Here is a 19,817-nt window from a genome sequence, read left to right as displayed (position 1 = left end):
TGTGGTGAACTTAATGTGGTGAACTTAATGTGGTGAACTTAATGTGATGAACTTAATGTGATGGCCTTAATGTGGTGAACTTAATGCGATGAACCTAATGTGATGGATTTAATGTGGTGAACTTAATGTGGTGACCTTAATGTGGTGAACTTAATGTGGTGAACTTAATGTCATGACCTTAATGTGGTGAACGTAATGTGATGAACGTTATGTGGTGAACTTAATGTGGTGAACTTAACGTGATGACCCTAATGTGGTAAACTTAATGTGGTGAATTTAATATGGTGAATTTAATGTCATGACCTTAATGTGGTGAACTTAAAGTGATGAACCTAATGTGATGAATTTAATGTGGTGAACTTAATGTGGTGAACTTAATGTGGTGAACTTAACGTGATGACCCTAATGTGATGAGCCTAATGTGGTGAATTTAATGTGGTGAACTTAATCAGGTGAACTTAATGTGATGACCCTAATGTTGTGAACTTAATGTGATGAACTTAATTGGATGAACTTAATGTGGTGAACTTAATGTGGTGAACTTAATGTGGTGAACTTAATGTGATGAACCTAATGTGATGAATTTAATGTGGTGAACTTAATGTGGTGAACTTAATGTGGTGAACTTAATGTGATGACCTTAATGTGATGACCTTAATGTGGTAAACTTAATGTGGTGAACTTAATGTAGTGAACTTAATGTGATGACCTTAATGTTGTGAACTTAATGTGGTGAATTTAATGTGGTGAATCCTGTTGATTGTTGCAGCACATAGGGATCGAGTTTCAACCTTTTGGTTCATTCACTGAAAAAGAAAACGTGGCAAAGCTTTAGGCGTTGAATCCGTGGAGCGCATGGCTCCCTGAGGGGCGTATAAAGTGATTCATTTATCGTGGTACAAGGGCAGTTCTTTCTTGAACATGCACTAATAACAAAGTGTGACCACCTGTATGTCGATTCTTGCATCTTCCCGGGAGCCAATGGATCCTTTGAGATTAAATGCTCAAGTTGCTTGGTAATAGACATCAGGAATATGAAACAAATGATAAAGTACTTTACACCATATATAAATTTTGTTTACAAAAATAAATACATATATATTTAAAAAATGTATAAAAGTCAACATGATGAATCGATCACTGTACTTTAGGCTCTTATGGCCAAAGTTTTAGGGAATACTATGTTTATAACAAAAGTTTAATGAAATAAGGTTTCTTATACTTTCTACAAACAAAAGTCTTTCAGGGACATAGATCTACATACATATATTTTGTCAACATTTTAACCTTTGTAAAAAAAAAGGCGATTCTTAGTTCAAAAACTTTTTAGAAAAGGTAATATAACGTTTCATGATAAAATTGTATTTGACCTTTAAAAGTTTAATTATAGTAACGCATAATCATAATAAAAATAGATGACCTCCTTTACCAACAGTTACCTACCACTGATGTGGCTACCGTTCATGATTTTATTTTCGTTTTGCAATGACATAGAAAACTCAATACATGTATTAATACAAAAAAAATTAGCTTATTTTATTAATAAAAAGTATTTTCTGTAAATAAATAGTCGAAATTGTGTAAAATTTATAAAATTCATTTACGTTTTAACATTAAATACAATTTTATTGTAAAAAATAAATTTTTAATATATGTTTTAATAAAATCTAAAATAACTGAAACGCGTACATTTCTATTACAAACCAATATTAAATTTAATATATTTTATATAAATAGCAAGTTGTAATAGTTTTAAAAATAGCGAAGGCGCATGTTCAGAAATTAAGTAAACCATTTAAGAAATGAAGCATCTTATTAACACAATGTCAATATAAAGAATGACTGACAAATTGTTTGCATAAACAAAGCCTAAGATTTTTCTCCATTAATGACACTCCAACATGTTTGTTAAATTAAAGATGTAACCAAGAAGACCTTGCCAACAATTACTACTCTATTGTCTTAGCTAATCTTAGACTAAAAATGTTTATTATGTTTCTAGGGGAAGATGACGTGTGTAAGGAAATTTCCTACAGTAGGAAAGAGGAAATTTGAAATAGTTGGTGAAAAAGACCTTGTTTTGAAGTGAAGAGAGTTAGAGGGCTTGACTTGATTTTATTGCGTGGGAAGTCAGTTTTTCTGTAAGGGTAGGATGGCTTTTCCTATCTGAGATAAGCCCTCTGAGCTGTCTGATGTATGCCTATCCATTAGACAATCTTCAATTACATGTACAATAATAATGTAAAATAAAATGATTTACTAACTTATTGTTAGGGCTTCCTGAATACGCTAGTGATATATATATATATATATATATATATATATATATATATATATATATATGTTCATGTGTTCCTGTCGGCAAATAGAGTCGGGTGTAGAGTGGCTCGCAGGTGATCCAACCCCTACACAGCGAGCTCACAACTACCCAAGACAACACCAACATAGAGGGGGCTTGCAGTAACCATCAAAGAGTGGCCGATTTCCAATGTCAGGGGCGCCACTGTGTTAATTATTAGATAATTATTAGATGTTGCGTTGTAAAAATAGCCCCATTGGCTGAATGGCAAAGCGCTTGGCTTCCAAACCAGAAGGTCACGGGTTCAAATCCTGGTTAAGACAGAGATTTTTAATTTCGGGATCTCTGGTACGCCTCTGAGTCTACCCATCTCTAATCTGTACCTGACATTCAACATCATCCTTTGAGTTCCCCATGGAACATAGGGTCTCGACAAAAACACGCCACTCTCCACGGTCTCTTGCTAGTTTTTTTTTATGGTTTCCCAGCTCTTACCAGTCTTCTCTGCTTCTTCAAGTACACTGCGTCGCCATGTTCTTTTTGGTCTTCCTCTGCGTCTTGTTCTCTGGGGGTTCCACTCTAAGGCCTGCCTAGGACTGTTGCTGGCATTTTTTCTAAGGGTGTGACCAATCCATCTCCACTTCCTCTCTAAGATCTGCACTTCCATATTTTTCTGTCCAATCATCTCCCACAGTTTGGTGTTTTCTACCTGACATTGGTTGGGGAAAAATAAAGGAGGTTGGTCGTTGTGCTGGCCACATGACACCCTCGTAAACAGTGGCAATAGAACCGGATGACCTTAACATCCTATAAGCCGCATGATCTGAAAGGGAAACCTTTACTTTTCAGCAAAATACTAAAATTTTAGCAGATATGACATGCTGCATTCACCAAAACAACTAATAAAAAGACAATGTTGGCTCAGTTATATTCACAGGGTTTATTCTAGTCTATATTATACATACATATCTAAATATATATTTTTTTCATAAAATAAATAAATAATAAATATGTAGGGGACAAACACTGCAAACTTTGCCATTTTATTGCTTAAGGGATTTAATACTTTTAATGTAAAACTAATGGATTACTTTTTTTTTTAATTAATTTGTTTTAATAACTTTTTAGTTAGTTTTACATGTTTGGGATGTTCATTGAGAGTTGATGATTGTGACTATTATCATTGCGGGGTTCGAACCCGGGACTATTGAGACGACAGCCCAGAGCGCGTAGCACAGTATCATGGCTGACATCCAGGTTTATTTAACTATTGATAATTATTTTTTAAAAAATACAGTAGAAATAAATGTCAGTGAAACTTTGAGGATATATTTTATTTTATATAAAGAAAAGTGTAAGAGAAACATCCAGTCACTTCACGAATAATCTCTTCATTTGCTGCACTATACTCTTTCTTTCTCTCTCTCTATTTCTCTGTCTTTCTCTCTCTCTCTTTCTCTGTCTTTCTCTCTCTCTCTCTCTCTCAGCATATATGTTTAGTAAGAAAAATAATTACTAATATTTCACGCATTTTATTTCTCTCATAAAAAGCAATTAATTAAATGTATTGAAACAAATAAGAAATAAAGATAGTCCTTTTTGACAAGCGCAATGCATACTTCTTGTTTTGTTGCAATGTAGGCTAATCTTTTGGATAGGGAATTTAAAAAATTGAACTATTCTAGTTTTATTGCATGACACGTGTTCACCATTAAAAATCAAATATTAACCTTCTTTTAATCGGCCTAAATATTATTATGTGTTATTTCTTTTACAAAATTAAAAAATAAATAAATAGAAATACTACAGTACCGCACATGATATAAATAAACAAGGCTTAGTATGTCCTTTAAGTGAAAAAACAACAACAAAAAAAAAAGATCATAATTGCAGGTGTATAGGTCTAAGAGTTAAAAGTCCAGATTGAATGGTTTCATCGCTTCCCCGTGTAGATGTTACGATGACTTGGTCTAATGTTGCTGTAGGGGTTTACAGAGGAGTACAAAGGGTTAACGTTGGCTCCACTGTTGACAAGTTTTGGTGGATTGGAATTTGTCACAACACTGTTCTGACCATTCTGGGATTGCTGTGGAACCTGTGTTGAGATTCCCAAATTGGTGGCATCAATTTAAAATGAAACAAAGGATTATGGCTTAGCAAAAGACATTTTTACAAATCATACAAGGACATAAAACTAAGATACTATTTAACTTCGGATAGACCAATATTAGAATATGAGTCCACTGCATGGAACCCCTCAACTCAAGAAAAATATACTTGCAAAATAGAGCCGTGAGATCTATAACAAATAAATATTCACATTTGAATAGAGTAACATAACATTATTAGTAAAATCACTAAATTTAGTGACAGACACTTTAGGTCAGAAGACTAAAAAGTAAAGTAGCAATAATTCATAAAACACTAAACCATAATTAAAACAACAAAAAACCTAATAAAGTACTCAAAAAGATACAAATAGTTACAACTCGGCTGACTGGATTACCATATGCTAGGACACATTTATACAAGTGCTTCTTCTTCCTAAAACCATTTTAAATGGAGAAAAATATCTGAAAATCTGATTGAAGGTAATGTAGAAAGCTCACTAGAATCAAGAGTCTAGATGTGTAATTCCTGACACACTCTATTTGGCCAACAGTTTCGCATCTATTACAATGAAAGTACAAACCAGAACCAGTGAACAAAAACTCTTATTTTGTATACGAACCAAATCTTTCGTTTTAATCCGAACCAAAAAACAACTATCTTAATCATTTGTCACTATGAACAGGACTTTCGTTGTGGGAATAAATTCTTGGAACGTATAAAGTAAATAACGTGAGCATTACCTGGGCTGCTGGCGGGATGTAGCTTGTTGGTGGTATGTATGGTTGGGAGTACACCATGTGGTTGTTGGTGTAGGGTCGCCTGTTTCGTCGCCTCGAAACCGATCGGCTTGGGTTGGTGCTGTTGTTTACTGAGAGGCGATGGAAGAGATATAAGCTTAAAGCAAAATCTGCCTGTTTTAAATACTGTAACATGACATTGAGAAATAGAGTATTCTTGTATCAGTGTATCATATCTGTAGTATGCACCATATTTGAAGTATGTAACGTATTTGAAGTAATTGCTAGTATACACCATATTTGTGGTATTATTATATATGTATCATATTAGTAGTATGTATCATATATGTATCATGTATCATATTACTAGTACGTATCATATCCGTATCATGTATCATATTAGTAGTAAGTATCATATCTGTATCATGTATCATATTAGTAATACTTAATATATCTGTATCATGTATCATATTAGTAGTATGTATCATATCTGTATCATGTATCATATTAGTAGTACGTATAATATCTGTATCATGTATCATATTAGTAGTACGTATCATATCTGTATCATGTATCATATTAGTAGTATGTATCATATCTGTATCATGTATCATATTAGTAGTATGTATCATATCTGTATCATGTATCATATTAGTAGTACGTATCATATCTGTATCATGTATCATATTAGTAGTACGTATCAATTTTGTATCATATATCATATTAGTAGTACGTATCATATCTGTATCATGTATCATATTAGTAGTACGTATAAATACTGTATCATGTATCGTTTCCCATTTCGACTCTGGTCGTTTCTGTAAACATTATTGAGGAACTTATTGCCTCGTAGGGGCGAGGTGGCTGAGTGATAAAGCGTTTGACATTCGATCTTAGGGATCTCGGGTTCGAATCTCGGTGACAACTGGGATTTTGAATTTCAATATTTGCAGGGAAGCCACCCAACTCTAAGATATTAGATATGGATAGTAAAGGCGGTTGGTCGTTGTGCCGGCCACCACAGCACTAACCCAACAGCCGTTAGCCATAGAAACCAATGACCTTCACAGGATTTGAGCAATAAATCACTAAGTCTGAAACAAGCAATTTACTCTTTATCTTTTGCTTATCTCCTGGTCAAATGTGTATACAAGTTGTGCTACAGCAGTGGCAGCATATGGTGGAGAGGAGTTTACATCATACATTGGTTTAGGGCTTATCTGCTCTTGACTCTTGCTTAAACTTTGTTTTGAATCTATTTAGTTAATATTAAACTGACGGAAACCATTTTTTTTTTCAAATTTATATACAACAAGACCTGGACAGTCATCATTTCAGTGTAGGTAACATATATATTACACTTTTTATTTTTTTTAAATGGGAAGTAATTCAGTATTGATAGCCTACGTTATAAATAAAAATAATTGTTTCTGTTATTTCCCTTCGTTAGGGAATGCGTTGGCTATGTTAGTGTATACGAAATCACAAACTAGAGTACATAGGAATCTGGGATTTGAAAATAGGCCAATTATCTAGATCTACTATATTTTTTAATAGAACTAGATCTATATTTAGTTATATGTATTATGTATGCTCTTTGTTTGATAAACAGAATTTAAACGTAATGTAGAATAAAGCAAGATGAGGGTACGGTGGCTGAGCGGTTAATCACTTGGCTTCCAAACCTGGTGTCCTGGGTTCGAATAACATTGAAGACTGGGACTTTGAATTTCGTTTTTTTTTTAAACTCAACTCTTTTGGCTACCTGACTTTCGTTTTTTCAAAGTAAATGTGGTTTGTCGTTGTGCTGGTCACATGACACCCTGCACGTCAACCGTTAGGCTACATCTTTACCCTTACATTCCTTGCTCTATTCAACAGGCACGCTGCTAATACGTAGGCATCTGGGTAGATAATTACTATGTATTTTATATGTTAGAGCTGAATAAAACAGGCTGCTAATACGTGGGCATCTGGGTAGATAATTACTATGTATTGTATATGTTAGAGCTGAATAAAACAGGCTGCTAATACGTAGGCATCTGGGTAGATAATTACTATGTATTTTATATGTTAGAGCTGAATAAAACAGGCTGCTAATACGTAGGCACCTGGGTAGATAATTACTATGTATTTTATATGTTAGAGCTGAATAAAACAGGCTGCTAATACGTAGGCACCTGGGTAGATGATTACTATATATTGTATATGTTAGAGCTGAATAAAACAGGCTGCTAATACGTAGGCATCTGGGTAGATAATTACTATGTATTTTATATGTTAGAGCTGAATAAAACAGACTGCTAATACGTAGGCACCTGGGTAGATGATTACTATATATTTTATATGTTAGAGCTGAATAAAACAGAAACTATCTAACACTAATTTAAATCTGAACTTCTTAGTTCAACGTAAAACGATAGAGCCAACGTAGAAACAGTCAGACATCATCATCTTACCATCGCCAAACGCTTTGACCAGTCCTTGCACAACTCCTTCCACAAAACTTGAAATCAAAGGGTCACTGAAAGCAGAGGGAGCACTCGCTGGGTTCATAATCCTGGACATCTGGTTTACAGAGGCGTACATTTCTTCTGGTAGGAGTCCCATGGCGCCTAGCATTTGCATTTCTTGCATGGCCTCTGCCATACTAGACATGAAAACAAATATGCAATAACATGTTCACCTTTATTATGCTTTTGATAATGTTATAAAAATAACTTTAAAAATTGTTTATAAAATGGACACTACCAATATATATATTAACCATTGTTCTCAATGCCCAAAAAACACTTTCTTTGAGAGGTCAGTGTAAATTATAGAAATATAGAAGCACTACTAGCATTTGAGAGCTGGCCTGATCGGACTCCAATTGCGTAAAGGGGGTGGGGTGGAGCACTGATCATCGCATGCCAACAGAGAAATCCCTTGGCGGGCTATTAAAGGCCTAAAGGAGGACCGCGTAATAGAGGTGCCACCCAGGAAGTGCTATAAGGACATCAATTTGCCCAGACTGTCATAGAAGAAAGCAGCTGGCAGCAGATTGCATCTGAATGAGACAGCCGAAGAGCACTGACGAAGATCGCAGGACACACAATTGAGTCCCAGAGAAATGTCCTTGCCCATTTTCCACCGGTGGTATCAAACATTATAATTAACTACCAGTAATAAATTAACTAATTGGTTATTTTTTATTTATTCATGTTTACAGCCTAGGGCACAATGAATAATTGTTTAAAGTTTCAATTTGATCCGACAACGGGTGTGGGAGAAATAACGTGTTCAAAGTGTGTACCCGACAAACAGACAGGCACCGTGAGTTTATAAAAGCTTTGTTAAAAAAAAAAACAAAAAAACTACACTCTCCGTTGAATTAACGATAAGCACTTTCTCACAAAGTACAATCCAAAGAAATTGTTTATGGAATTTGTATCATTGCTGCGAAGAACTTTTGATGAGAAATCTGAAACTTAATATTGTGTTTATACAGACTAGGGCATACTGATACGTTTTATTAAATACATTGTATGCCTAGGTCTAGTATTTAATCTTTTTCTCTTTTTTTTTTTGTATCCTCCTTTGCAAAGCTTTGTCCTCTTTTTTTGTCCTCCCTTATTTACAGAGGCCATTGTTTCACCCTAGTTTACCCTTTTTGTTAAACAAAAACATAGAATGGATAGCCTTAATAGAGAGAACTGTGTATCCTGTCGACTCCTTTATTAAAATTGCAGATAATCAAATTCCAATACAGTTGTTGACTATTACAAACAGCACTTACATTCTTGTTTTAAGATTGCTAACTGTGCACAGAATATATACTCGTATATATATGTATTTTATTTATATATATTTAATATATACTTAATTTTAAAAACAAAATGACACGAATTCAGAATGATCTATGGTGTGCTTTTTCAAAATAAACACAATAGTATCCGATGTTTTCGAGTTAAGAAAGGTTTTTAAATAGTTTATATCAATGTGCCTAACTATACATATTTAATTTGCTTTATTTTTTTTAAGGCCCTTAAATAAACATTACTTCTATTTCCAGCATAACGAAGATACGACGATATATGAAATTGTCATGTTTTGTTTCATCCGATGGACAAAGAAAACAACAATGCGATATACAAAATATATTTTAAAACATTGTTATAAAAACGATGTAAATGTATGTGCATTCGTAGGCAAGAGGTTTTGGAGTAGGACATAATAACGTTTAATTATGAAGGAAGGTCTGCAATACATGTTTACAAAACAAATACATACATAATTTTAGAACAAGCAGACTAATTATATTCTTTACAAAGATTTACGAGTTACATTCTATTTCAAGAACGTTTACAGACTGGTTATTTTTTAAATGTCATCCCGACGACTGACCTGTTTTGATTACTTGGGGCTTTAGAGTTGGCAATGTTCATGTACTGCATACACCTGCAGTAGTTTTGCAGAACCCCGTTGAACACTGTGTTGCTAACGATGCTCATTTTGGCGCCATGCCTGCAGCACTTGATTTTGGCGCCGTCGGAAGACATAGATGTGGCGCCCTGACATGCGGAGTGACCTTCCAAACAATCCGACACTGAGAAAGATAAACGTCTATTAAAGAGTTTGTTACTGAGCCCGCAGCTAAAAACTTATAATTTCAAGTAACATTTGCAGGTCACTACAGTCTACAGATAACGTTTTCTTTCAGCTAGTGAGTACTTGCTGGAGGGTTTAAATCAATGGACCTCATTCACCAAACGTAAACAAACAACATTTAGCCACGTGGTGCTTTATCTCTTCTATATAATTTACGATCTCATGTTTAATTCATGATTGTTGTCACGTGACAGTTTTTTTTTCATTGTTTTATCAATAAGATCACGTGACTAAATGTTGTTTGTTTACGTTTATTGAATGAGGTCTATTGGTCAATAATAAGTAAAGAAAGTAAATTACCCCCTTTAAAACCTTGCAACCTACAGGGCAGATGCTGTAAATGTCATCTGTTTCTGTGGCCCATGTTTAACGAGGGTGTCGTGTGGCCAGCACTAAAAAACCAACCGCCTTTACTTTCCCCCAACTAATGTCAGGTACCCATTAGAGCTGAGCGGACTCAGGGTTGCCCTACAGATCCCGAAGTTAAAATTCGCAGTCTTATCCAGGATTCGAACCCGGAACAGCGACTCCTGGTTAATATTGTACTGTGAAAGTAATGGTTCGTTTTCCTGACAATATTAACTGAAAAATTAAGGGCAGGGCACTCCATTTAAACGTTCTCGTAAAAAAATAATTGATACCTCTAAGTTAATTATTAAAGTCTTTAACGAAAACATAACTTTAGATAGACAGACAGGCAGATTAGATAGATAGATAATCATATAGTTGTAAGGATTAAGACTTAGATTTATCGAAATCAAGATTAAGTCACATACTCAAGAACATTGTTTTTTTTTCTTAATGACTCTTTCTGTCTCCATGTCTCAAGAGAAAATGGATGCGATTTCTCCCCGGGTACTTGGGGTGAGGGTCGCCGTTCGCTGAGTGGTTAAGTGCTTGGTGCTGGGTTCGAATCTCGGTGAAGACTGAGATTTTGAATTATTAGGGCGCCCCTGAGAGTGAGACCACTCATCTCTAATGGGCACCTGACTTTAGTTGGGGAAAGTAAAGGAGAAGGCGGTTTGTCGTTGTGCTGGTCAAAGAAACAGATGACATTAAGATCGCAAGGTCTGAAAAGGGAAACTTTTTGCTACTATTTACTACTCTCCATGGGCTTTATATAATGTCTTGTTGTTGTTATTTTGTTTAATCTACTGGCATTGTGTTAGGTAAATCTAATAAGACATTTTTCTTTTTAATTTTGCCTATCTTAAATGTCGCACACACACACAAACTTGATTTTCTTGCATTATGTTCGTAAAATGTTGTAAAATGTTTTCCATATTTCGGATATTCCTTTAGAGTTGAAGATAATTTACTTCCTTGTCCAAACCTCCCTCAGGACGACATGGGATGGGTGCGGGCAGGGTTTGAACCCGGGACCATCGATAAGGCCAAACGACAGTCCAGCGCGGAAACCGCACGACGTGGCAGCCATCCAATCGTTGTGTGAATAGCTCCAGTAAAGAAAGACGGTAACAATCGTATCATTTACCGAACATTGTTAAAGCAAATTGTCTGTTAAAAGCCTCTATCCTTATTGAATCAGTTTCGCCAGTTTCCGCCAGGGACCAATACCAATTATTAACCTTCTATCATAGGTACGATTCAATAATCTGTGTATAGTCTTAATCTTTGAAAACAGTTACCTACCTATGGGACTTAGATATTTTGTTGTACGACTTACCATAATAGTACCTGTCACAGACACAGTCCTTTTGTCCAGTAATGTTGTTTTTGACCCACTGCATACTAAAGCCGACATCACAGCAGTAGTATTTGTTGTTAACCACGCTCTGACTATCGGCCGTCTCACACTTGATGATGTCATTGTGACACTGTACTGAAATATTACACAAAATGATGAATTTGAAATGATGCCATTGAAATGATGCCATTGAAATGATGCAATTGAAGTGATGCAATTGAAATTATGCCATTGAAATGATGCAATTGAAATTATGCCATTGAAATTATGCCATTGAAATGATGCAATTGAAAGAATGCCATTGAAATGATGCCATTGAAATGATGCAATTGAAATGATGCCATTGAAATGATGCCATTGAAATGATGCCATTGAAATGATACTATTGAAATGATGCAATTGAAATGATGCAATTGAAATGATGCAATTGAAATGATGCAATTGAAATGATGCAATTGAAAGAATGCTATTGAAATGATGCAATTGAAATGATGCCATTGAAATGATGCAATTGAAATGATGCCATTGAAATGATACTATTGAAATGATGCAATTGAAATGATGCAATTGAAAGAATGCTATTGAAATGAGGCCATTGAAATGATGCAATTGAAATGATGCCATTGAAATGATGCCATTGAAATGATACTATTGAAATGATACCATTGAAATGATGCCATTGAAATGATGCCATTGAAATGATGTCATTGGAATGATGCTATTAAAATGATGCAATTGAAATGATGCAATAGAAATGATGCAATTGAAATGATGCAATTGAAATGATGCAATTGAAATGATGCAATTGAAATGATGCTATTAAAATGATGCCATTGAAATGATGCAATTGAAATGATGCAATTGAAATGATGCAATTGAAATGATGCAATTGAAATGATGCCATTTAAATGATACTATTGAAATGATGCAATTGAAATGATACTATTGAAATTATGTCATTGAAATGATGCAATTGAAAGAATGCTATTGAAATGATGCAATTGAAATGATGCAATTGAAATGATGCCATTGAAATGATGCAATTGAAGTGATGCAATTGAAAGAATGCTATTGAAATGATGCAATTGAAATGATGCCAATGAAATGATGCAATTGAAATGATGCCATTGAAATGATACTATTGAAATGATGCAATTGAAATGATACTATTGAAATTATGCCATTGAAATGATGCAATTGAAAGAATGATATTGAAATGATGCAATTGAAATGATGCAATTGAAATGATGCCATTGAAATGATGCAATTGAAGTGATGCCATTGGCAGAAGTGGGAAGCATAATTCTTACAATATATTTAATTTTAGTAGCCTTTTCCCTCTGTTTCTGACTAAGACCATCCCGCTTAAACATATTCCTCGCCTACCCCTCCCCCAAGCGCCCATCACATATACATTAAGACCATCGCCAGGTCATTAATTGATTAATTAAACGCCCGTCATTTCATTTCTGAAGGACAGAACGTATCACAGACATCTTGGCATTAAAAGAAATTTTTTTTTTCTGTTTCGAAATTTTGACTTTACAGGGCACATGTATTGGAAAGTTATATGGCTTTCGGCGGGGGGGGGGGGGAAAATTGGCATCACTGATCTATATATTAGTGTTACATGCTAGTTAAATCTGTAGTCATGCCCGCTTATCCTTGCTTCACCTTGTTCTGTTGTGCTCCATCTAGGACATTGAATCAGTATCAAAGATAGTATGAACAACATTCTGTATGAAGTCCAACTGATCCTGTAGAGAATAATTTTGATTAATTTTATATTCGTTAATTCAATGTTCATTAATTCAATGTTCATTAATTCAATGTTCATTAATTCAATTTGAATGCAATGTAAAAGCAGAGCTTTTAAAATGAAAACAATCAATAGAAAAATAATATGAAAATATTATCAATCAGTGTTGACTTCAGTGGCGTAGCTAGGATGGGAGAGGAGGGGGGGGGGAATTTGAAAATCTCCCGGACCCATTCTTGAGAGAAGCCCCCAAATTAGTATTTTTAACATCAAAATATTAAATATTATGCAAAATGCAGGAGGCCCCAAAGAGGTCAATCACCCCCGGGCCCCCAAATGATGGCAAAATCCTATCTACGCTCCTGGTTGATTACACAGTGTTGATGACTATGTCACATAGTCAGGCTCGACTCGAGATGACGTATTGATATTGAGAAATAGAAAAAAAGTATGAACGAGTTAAGAGTGTCAATAAACAGCAGCACCTTTTTCATGGCGCAAAAGTTATAATAATAAAATAATTATAGCTACACGAATTTCAAGACTGGGAGTACACTTTTCCATTCAGACTTGTTCGTAACATAGTAACTAACTACTGTAGCACTAAAAAAAATGGGGGGGGGGGGAAATAGCAATGGTTCCTTTAATATTTTATTTGTTTAATTTTAATATATTTTCATGAAAATGTTTTTTTTAAAGATTTGTGTCTTTTAAACCTTCTATCAATATATTCTCATTCTGTTCAATGCAGTACATTAAGAAACAAGAAAAGAGTACGATACTCAACTGCCTGTAGGCCCTACTATGAAATAAAAGCCAGCTAACATAACTCTAGCAATGAACGTTCATATTTAATTATAACGTACGAAATTCTTCTGAAAAAAAAATGAATGTCTATACAGGTAATACCTAGAGAGAGAGAGAGAAAAAAAAATGTCTAAGCTTTCTCGTATACAGGTAATACCGAGAGAGAGAGAGAAAAAAAAATGCAGACAAGCACAAGGAATGTATATAAATATATAAATGCCTAATTAAATTTCATATGCTTTCAGAAAGTTTAATATGTGCAGCTAGAGCATGGAATGGGTTGCCTGAATCAGCCAGGAAACCCAATGACTTTGCAGATCTTTAATTTCTTATAAACATGCAAGACAAAATGAACACTTGGATAAGCGAAGGACGTAATTATCTTCGAATACACTTCTGTCATTTCTTTAAAGTGAGATACATATAAAAAAAAATTATTTAACGACAATCAGGCTATAATGAACAGTAAGTCTGAAAGAAAAATCAAAAGCAGATGTCTCTTATCTGTTAAATTTTCAAAAGGAAAAAAAACCAACAACCTGTGAATTCAAAACATTTTTAATCTCTACCCATACCATCCAATATTTTTGTAGAGAAATCAAGACAAATAATTTTCATTTATAAAAAAAACAAAATGTAGCATCTTTGAAGTGCACAACCAGGACTTTAACTATCTTATGAAAGTAAACTTACTTTAAAAAAAAGGAAAAAGAAAATTCATATCATAAATTCTCCTTAGTGAAATACGTGGATTTAATAATAATAATTATGTCTTCCATTATGAATATATATTCTCCGTTCCACACAGGATAATGTGTTTCACTCAATACTGGTGTGGACACTTACCTGTCCGTATGGCACTGTTGGATTGGTCTCAACAAAGTTTAATTTTAGGTATCCGTTCCCTTCTGTATAAGCCCAGCCCGCCCAGCTCGCTTTAATCTTATTTTTCGCCCCACCTCTCCCGCACACACCCATCGCATGAACATTATGACCATAAAGTACGTCATCGCCAGGTCAGAGTAATTTAACTCTCGTTATTTCATTTCTGAAGGACAAACACAAATACGATTTGTTTCGGAATTTAGACTTTACAGGACAGTTTAAATAGCATAAAATTTACATGACACAAATCTTCTTAAGCTTTACTAACTTTGATAGTAGGCTACTACTGTTAGTAGGCCCCTAGTGTATTCAAATCAAAGCGCCTTGAAGTCACTAGCTTCCAAATTAAAAGGATTAAAATTCTGGAGCTTAAAACTCAAAGTACGACCGTAGATCTAGATCAAATTGATATGGGTCGGTGACGTATTGAGAGCTAGGAAAAGACTGGGACATGGTCGGCATTAGGCATAGGCAAACTAGGCAGCTACCGAAGGCCTCCGAATACTGCGGGCCTCGCACAGGACTCAAAGAATATTTTTTTACAAGTCTTTGGTTAACATGCATGACTAGATACATGACACATAGGACGTAGTCATCTTTTCTGTTTTGTTTTTTTTAAAGTAACGTCTGTATTTTATAAGATAAGAAGATAAGACTTGAGTTACAGTTGTCATGTTCTCTTTTGAAAATCGCGTGACAACTTGGCACGTGAGACTCGCTTATAATTTATGACTAACCTTTGTCTCCTGGGCTTAGGTCCTGACATGCTTCTAACAAGTAACACTAATGAGTCATACAAACATGCGGAAATTATTATATAAATCACTTTTATGTGAATCTCATGCTGAAAGTAATTCAAATATAATAATATTTTGATATTATAAATACATTTGCATACTAGAGCGTCAGTGCAACAAAGCTTGTGTTTACCTAAGAAATGGAGTTCCTCATGTCTTCCCACTTCAACGCTAGTTTGTTATTTGAATCAACACAGATAGTCTACAGACCATCAATTGATTTATTATTGTTAGTATATGTCAATCATTAGTTTCTTTACACGACTGATCCTAACTAATTGATACAATTACACTTACAAAGAATGTGTGGAAACACAAACTCAAAATCGGCCCCCGAAGTTGTCCACCCAGGAAGGTAAAAAGGCAGGTTTCAATATTTTCCGAAAGAATATCAGAATGAGATTCTATCAAAGGCAAATGACAGAGGAAAATGGAGAAAGAAGGTTAACCGATCTTATGTGGTGCCCCAAGGGCCCAGCAGACTAAGGGATATGTGAAAAACAAGGTAAAGTTAGACGTGAACCTGACCTAAATGATTTGTTATAATGATTACCTAATTGGTGTAAAGGGTCAATCTTATTCAAAGCCTCGAGAGAAAAATAACATAGTTGCCTTTGCGCTCTGCAGTTCATACGATAATATGAAAAACTACTTTTTAATTGTTGTTTTAAAATTTATTTCACTTATTTTGCATATTAAATAGATTTTTGTTGGTGTAAATGTATAAATTAGTATAACAAAATTAACTTAGCAATAAAATAAAAACAATTTTTTTTTATCAAAAATCTAAAACCGTTTGCATAAATGTATAAAAATATGATAAATAGTCATCTCCCTTACTAAATAGCCTGCAATGTTTGTTACTATTAATAGTGAATAGTTGTTTTTTTTTAAAAAGTGTTTTTTATGAAAAAACTGCATAGTTGATTTTAAAAATTAGATTTTTCGCTTTCTGAAAAGAAAAAAAAGTAGCCGTTGCATCAGAACTTTGAATGGTATAAAATATTATGATGTCTTTTCTAGTTAAAAACGGGACGGATGGACAGACAGAAAGACAGATCACACAAAATTAATAGCGTCTTTTTCCCTTTTGGGGGCCGCTTAAAGTTTTTTTTTTTTTTGCTTTCAATTTTTATTTTTAGCGGCCCCCGTAAGGGGAAAAAGCCGCTATTAGGTTTGTGCAAAATGTCCGTCTGTCCGTCTGTCCGTCTGTCCGTCTGTCACACTCAGATCTCGAAAACTAGAAGAGATATGAAAAATATTATTTCATCATTAAATCCGGCTTGAAAAGTTTAGGTGCAACGGCTACTTTTGGTTTTCTAAAAGCAAACCGTTTAATTTATAAAATTAATTATGCAAGCGATTTTTTCATAAAAATACACCAATTCTAAAATAATTACGTAAATGTAAGGGAGGCAAAGTTACAATATGCTAACAAAGATGGACAGTTTTTGTGTATTTTCAGTATCACTAAGTCAAATATATTTTTAAAATGTACAGGAAATGTTTACAACAAATACAAATAATAGTTAAAGACGTTTTTTCTGGTCAACTAGCTGCTAAAATTAAAAGAAAACATTTCTGTTTGTTTATAAAGGCTAATAATGCACTTTGTATGTAAATATCACGCACATTTTTTTAAATGGACTTTTTATGCAGCGATTTTCGTGCAGTAGCGTAACGTCGCAACATGATCAGGTGCTAAACCAATTCCTTAAACTTTTTTTAAAAATCAGATTTTATTTATTTTTTGTTTAGTGCCCCCATCCGAATAAAAGAAGCTTATTTTTGTGCGTTTTGTCTGTTGGTCGGTCTGTCCGTCACGATTAGATTTAAAAAACTAGAACTCTAAAAGCTATTGAAAATCTGATTTACCCTTTAATGTTCCTCCCATAACATCTCAATAGTTTTAAGTATCTAAAATTGATTGTTCCGGATTTTTTTGTGCAAAACTAATCAACGCCAACAAATGTTTGTTTGCTCTTCTAACTTATATTACATTCAATTTCCATGCTTAAACGTTGCAAAAACACATTATCAATAATATGTTGTTCCGTTTTTTATGTAAATAGCATATTAATGCTAAATCATAATCTCTATACTGACTTATATTTCATTAAGTGTAAAAATGTTCCGGATATTGTTTTATAAAACATGAATTATGCCTAATGATTGTTTGAAATCGCATAAGGCTTTTAAAAAAAGTAATTTACTAGAATTGATTACTGAAAATTACTTTTTAGACATTTAATTTTCTTGTAAAACATAACATAGAAGTTTTGTAATCGATAAAGAAAGTTCCGGATTTTGTTTCTTACAAATCGTCGCCAGAAATTTCCGAATTTATTTAAAAATCTACTAACGCCAAATAATTGTTTGAACTCCCTCTTCTAATTAATAAACAAATAATCTTCTCATTTACGAAATAATGTTTTTACGGATTTTTATGAAAAATATTTTAACTCACTACTCTCTTACAGTACATTTAACTTTCTACCTAAAACATTAAAAAATCTAATTATCGTTAATATTATGTTCCGATTTTTAAGGAAAACAGAATCCAAACACCAAAGTAAGGTATGAAAATCTCTCCACGTGGCTGTAGTACATCTAATTTTTATACGAGACCATCCAAAAAATTTAATTAACGGTATTACATTTATCTGAAATTCTCTTTTTCTTTTACTATTTATACAAACATCCGGAACAATCTATTATATAAACTTTTCAATTGTGTTCATACCTAAAAATCTTTGCGATGTTTTGAAACGTAAAATAAAGGTTAATCAATTTTTAATAACTTTTAGTTGTTTTTTTTATATCAAGATAACGGACAGACAGACTGACAGACGAAACGCAAAAACAATGTGGCTTTGATCCTTTTTAAATAATATCTATTAGAACTCAGTGCACCAATGTCTATGAACCCTCGTTAAATATCTCGTGTAAATAAAGACATTTTTTTTTTATGGTACCGGTACTAGCCTATTGTGAGGTAATGGAATTTTTTTTCTTTGACGTCATATAAATGGACTCTTTAAATGTAATGTTAAAAGAACGCACTCGGTGCACCAATGTCTATTAACCCTCGAAAAAATTGCTTGTATTAATGAAAACATATTTTAGTCTAACTAAGCCGTGTGACGTAGTGTTTTTTTTTCCTTTGACGTCACATGGAATGAATTCTTTAAATGAAATGCTAAAAGAACGCACTCGGTGCACCAAAGTCTATGAACACTCGATAAAAGGCTCGTAATGATGAAGGCGATTTTTATTCTAGCTAGGCCGTGTGACGTAGTGTTTTTTTTCCTTTGACGTCATATGGAATGAATTCTTTAAATGAAATGCTTAAAGAACGCACTCGGTGCACCAAAGTCTATGAATACTCGATAAATGGCTCTTATAGATGAAGGCGATTTTTAGTCTAGCTTGGCCGTGTGACGTTTTTTTTTCCCTCTGACGTTATATGGAATTAATTCTTCAAATGAAATGAAAAAAGAACTCGGTATAGTAATGTTTATTAAGCCTCGTTATGTGACTCGCGTTTAAAAAAGGAATGATATCTTGATTTAGATCTAATCTAGATTTTTTTTAAACTAGATCTAGATTTCTATTACAGTATATCTAGATCTGGATTTATATTCTAATTAAAATTATTTTAGAGTCTAGATCTAGAATTTCTAGATCTAGTTTAGACTAAAATAGATTAGATTAAGATGTAGAATTTCAATTTCTAAACTTAAAGTGTAAAAAAAAAGTGTAGATTTTCATTTCCAAACGTTTTGATCAATATTGTAATGTTTTAATATACTAAAACTAATCTACTATTTTTTTTATTAAATTTAAATTTAAATTTACAGCAAATGAATCTTTGAAACATTATTACTTTTGACCATCGGATGGCTGCCTGGTCGTGCGGTTTGCGCGCTGGACTGTCGTTCAGATTTATGGATGGCCCAGGGTTCAAACCCTGCCCGCTCCCATCCCCCGTCGTCCTGCGGGAGGTTTGGACTAGGAAGTAATTATCTTCAACTCTGAAGGAACATCCGAAACGTGTAAAACA

General features: G+C 33.9%; 1 protein-coding gene across 1 annotated transcript; it reads right to left on the bottom strand.

Annotated features, from left to right (window-relative positions):
* Positions 1-3,815: 3,815 nt before the first annotated feature.
* Positions 3,816-15,249, bottom strand: LOC106069865 (uncharacterized). The gene is made up of 7 exons (XM_056014708.1): positions 15,226-15,249; positions 13,181-13,263; positions 11,486-11,641; positions 9,535-9,736; positions 7,608-7,798; positions 5,152-5,279; positions 3,816-4,394 (listed from the first exon to the last, which is right to left on the bottom strand). Exons 2-7 carry the CDS (start codon positions 13,239-13,241, stop codon positions 4,233-4,235), a joined length of 900 nt encoding a protein of 299 aa, XP_055870683.1. The 5' UTR covers positions 13,242-13,263; positions 15,226-15,249; the 3' UTR covers positions 3,816-4,232.
* Between the last annotated feature and the right edge of the window lie 4,568 nt (positions 15,250-19,817).

Source organism: Biomphalaria glabrata, chromosome 16 (assembly GCF_947242115.1).
Source record: "Biomphalaria glabrata chromosome 16, xgBioGlab47.1, whole genome shotgun sequence".
NCBI classification, from domain to species: Eukaryota; Metazoa; Mollusca; class Gastropoda; family Planorbidae; genus Biomphalaria; species Biomphalaria glabrata.
The sequence above is the reverse complement of the archived record's forward strand: the minus strand, read 5'-3'. Positions and strand labels throughout refer to the sequence as shown.

Bases quoted from the DNA above. Each gene is read 5' to 3' on its own strand.
- LOC106069865 (XM_056014708.1), bottom strand. From the start codon at position 13,241: ATGTTGTTCATACTATCTTTGATACTGATTCAATGTCCTAGATGGAGC. The intron at 7,799-9,534 runs GTCAGTCGTCGG...TTTCATGTCTAG, and splicing joins GCCCCAAGTAATCAAAACAG to TATGGCAGAGGCCATGCAAG. The intron at 4,395-5,151 runs GTAATGCTCACG...ATCTCAACACAG, and splicing joins ACATCCCGCCAGCAGCCCAG to GTTCCACAGCAATCCCAGAA.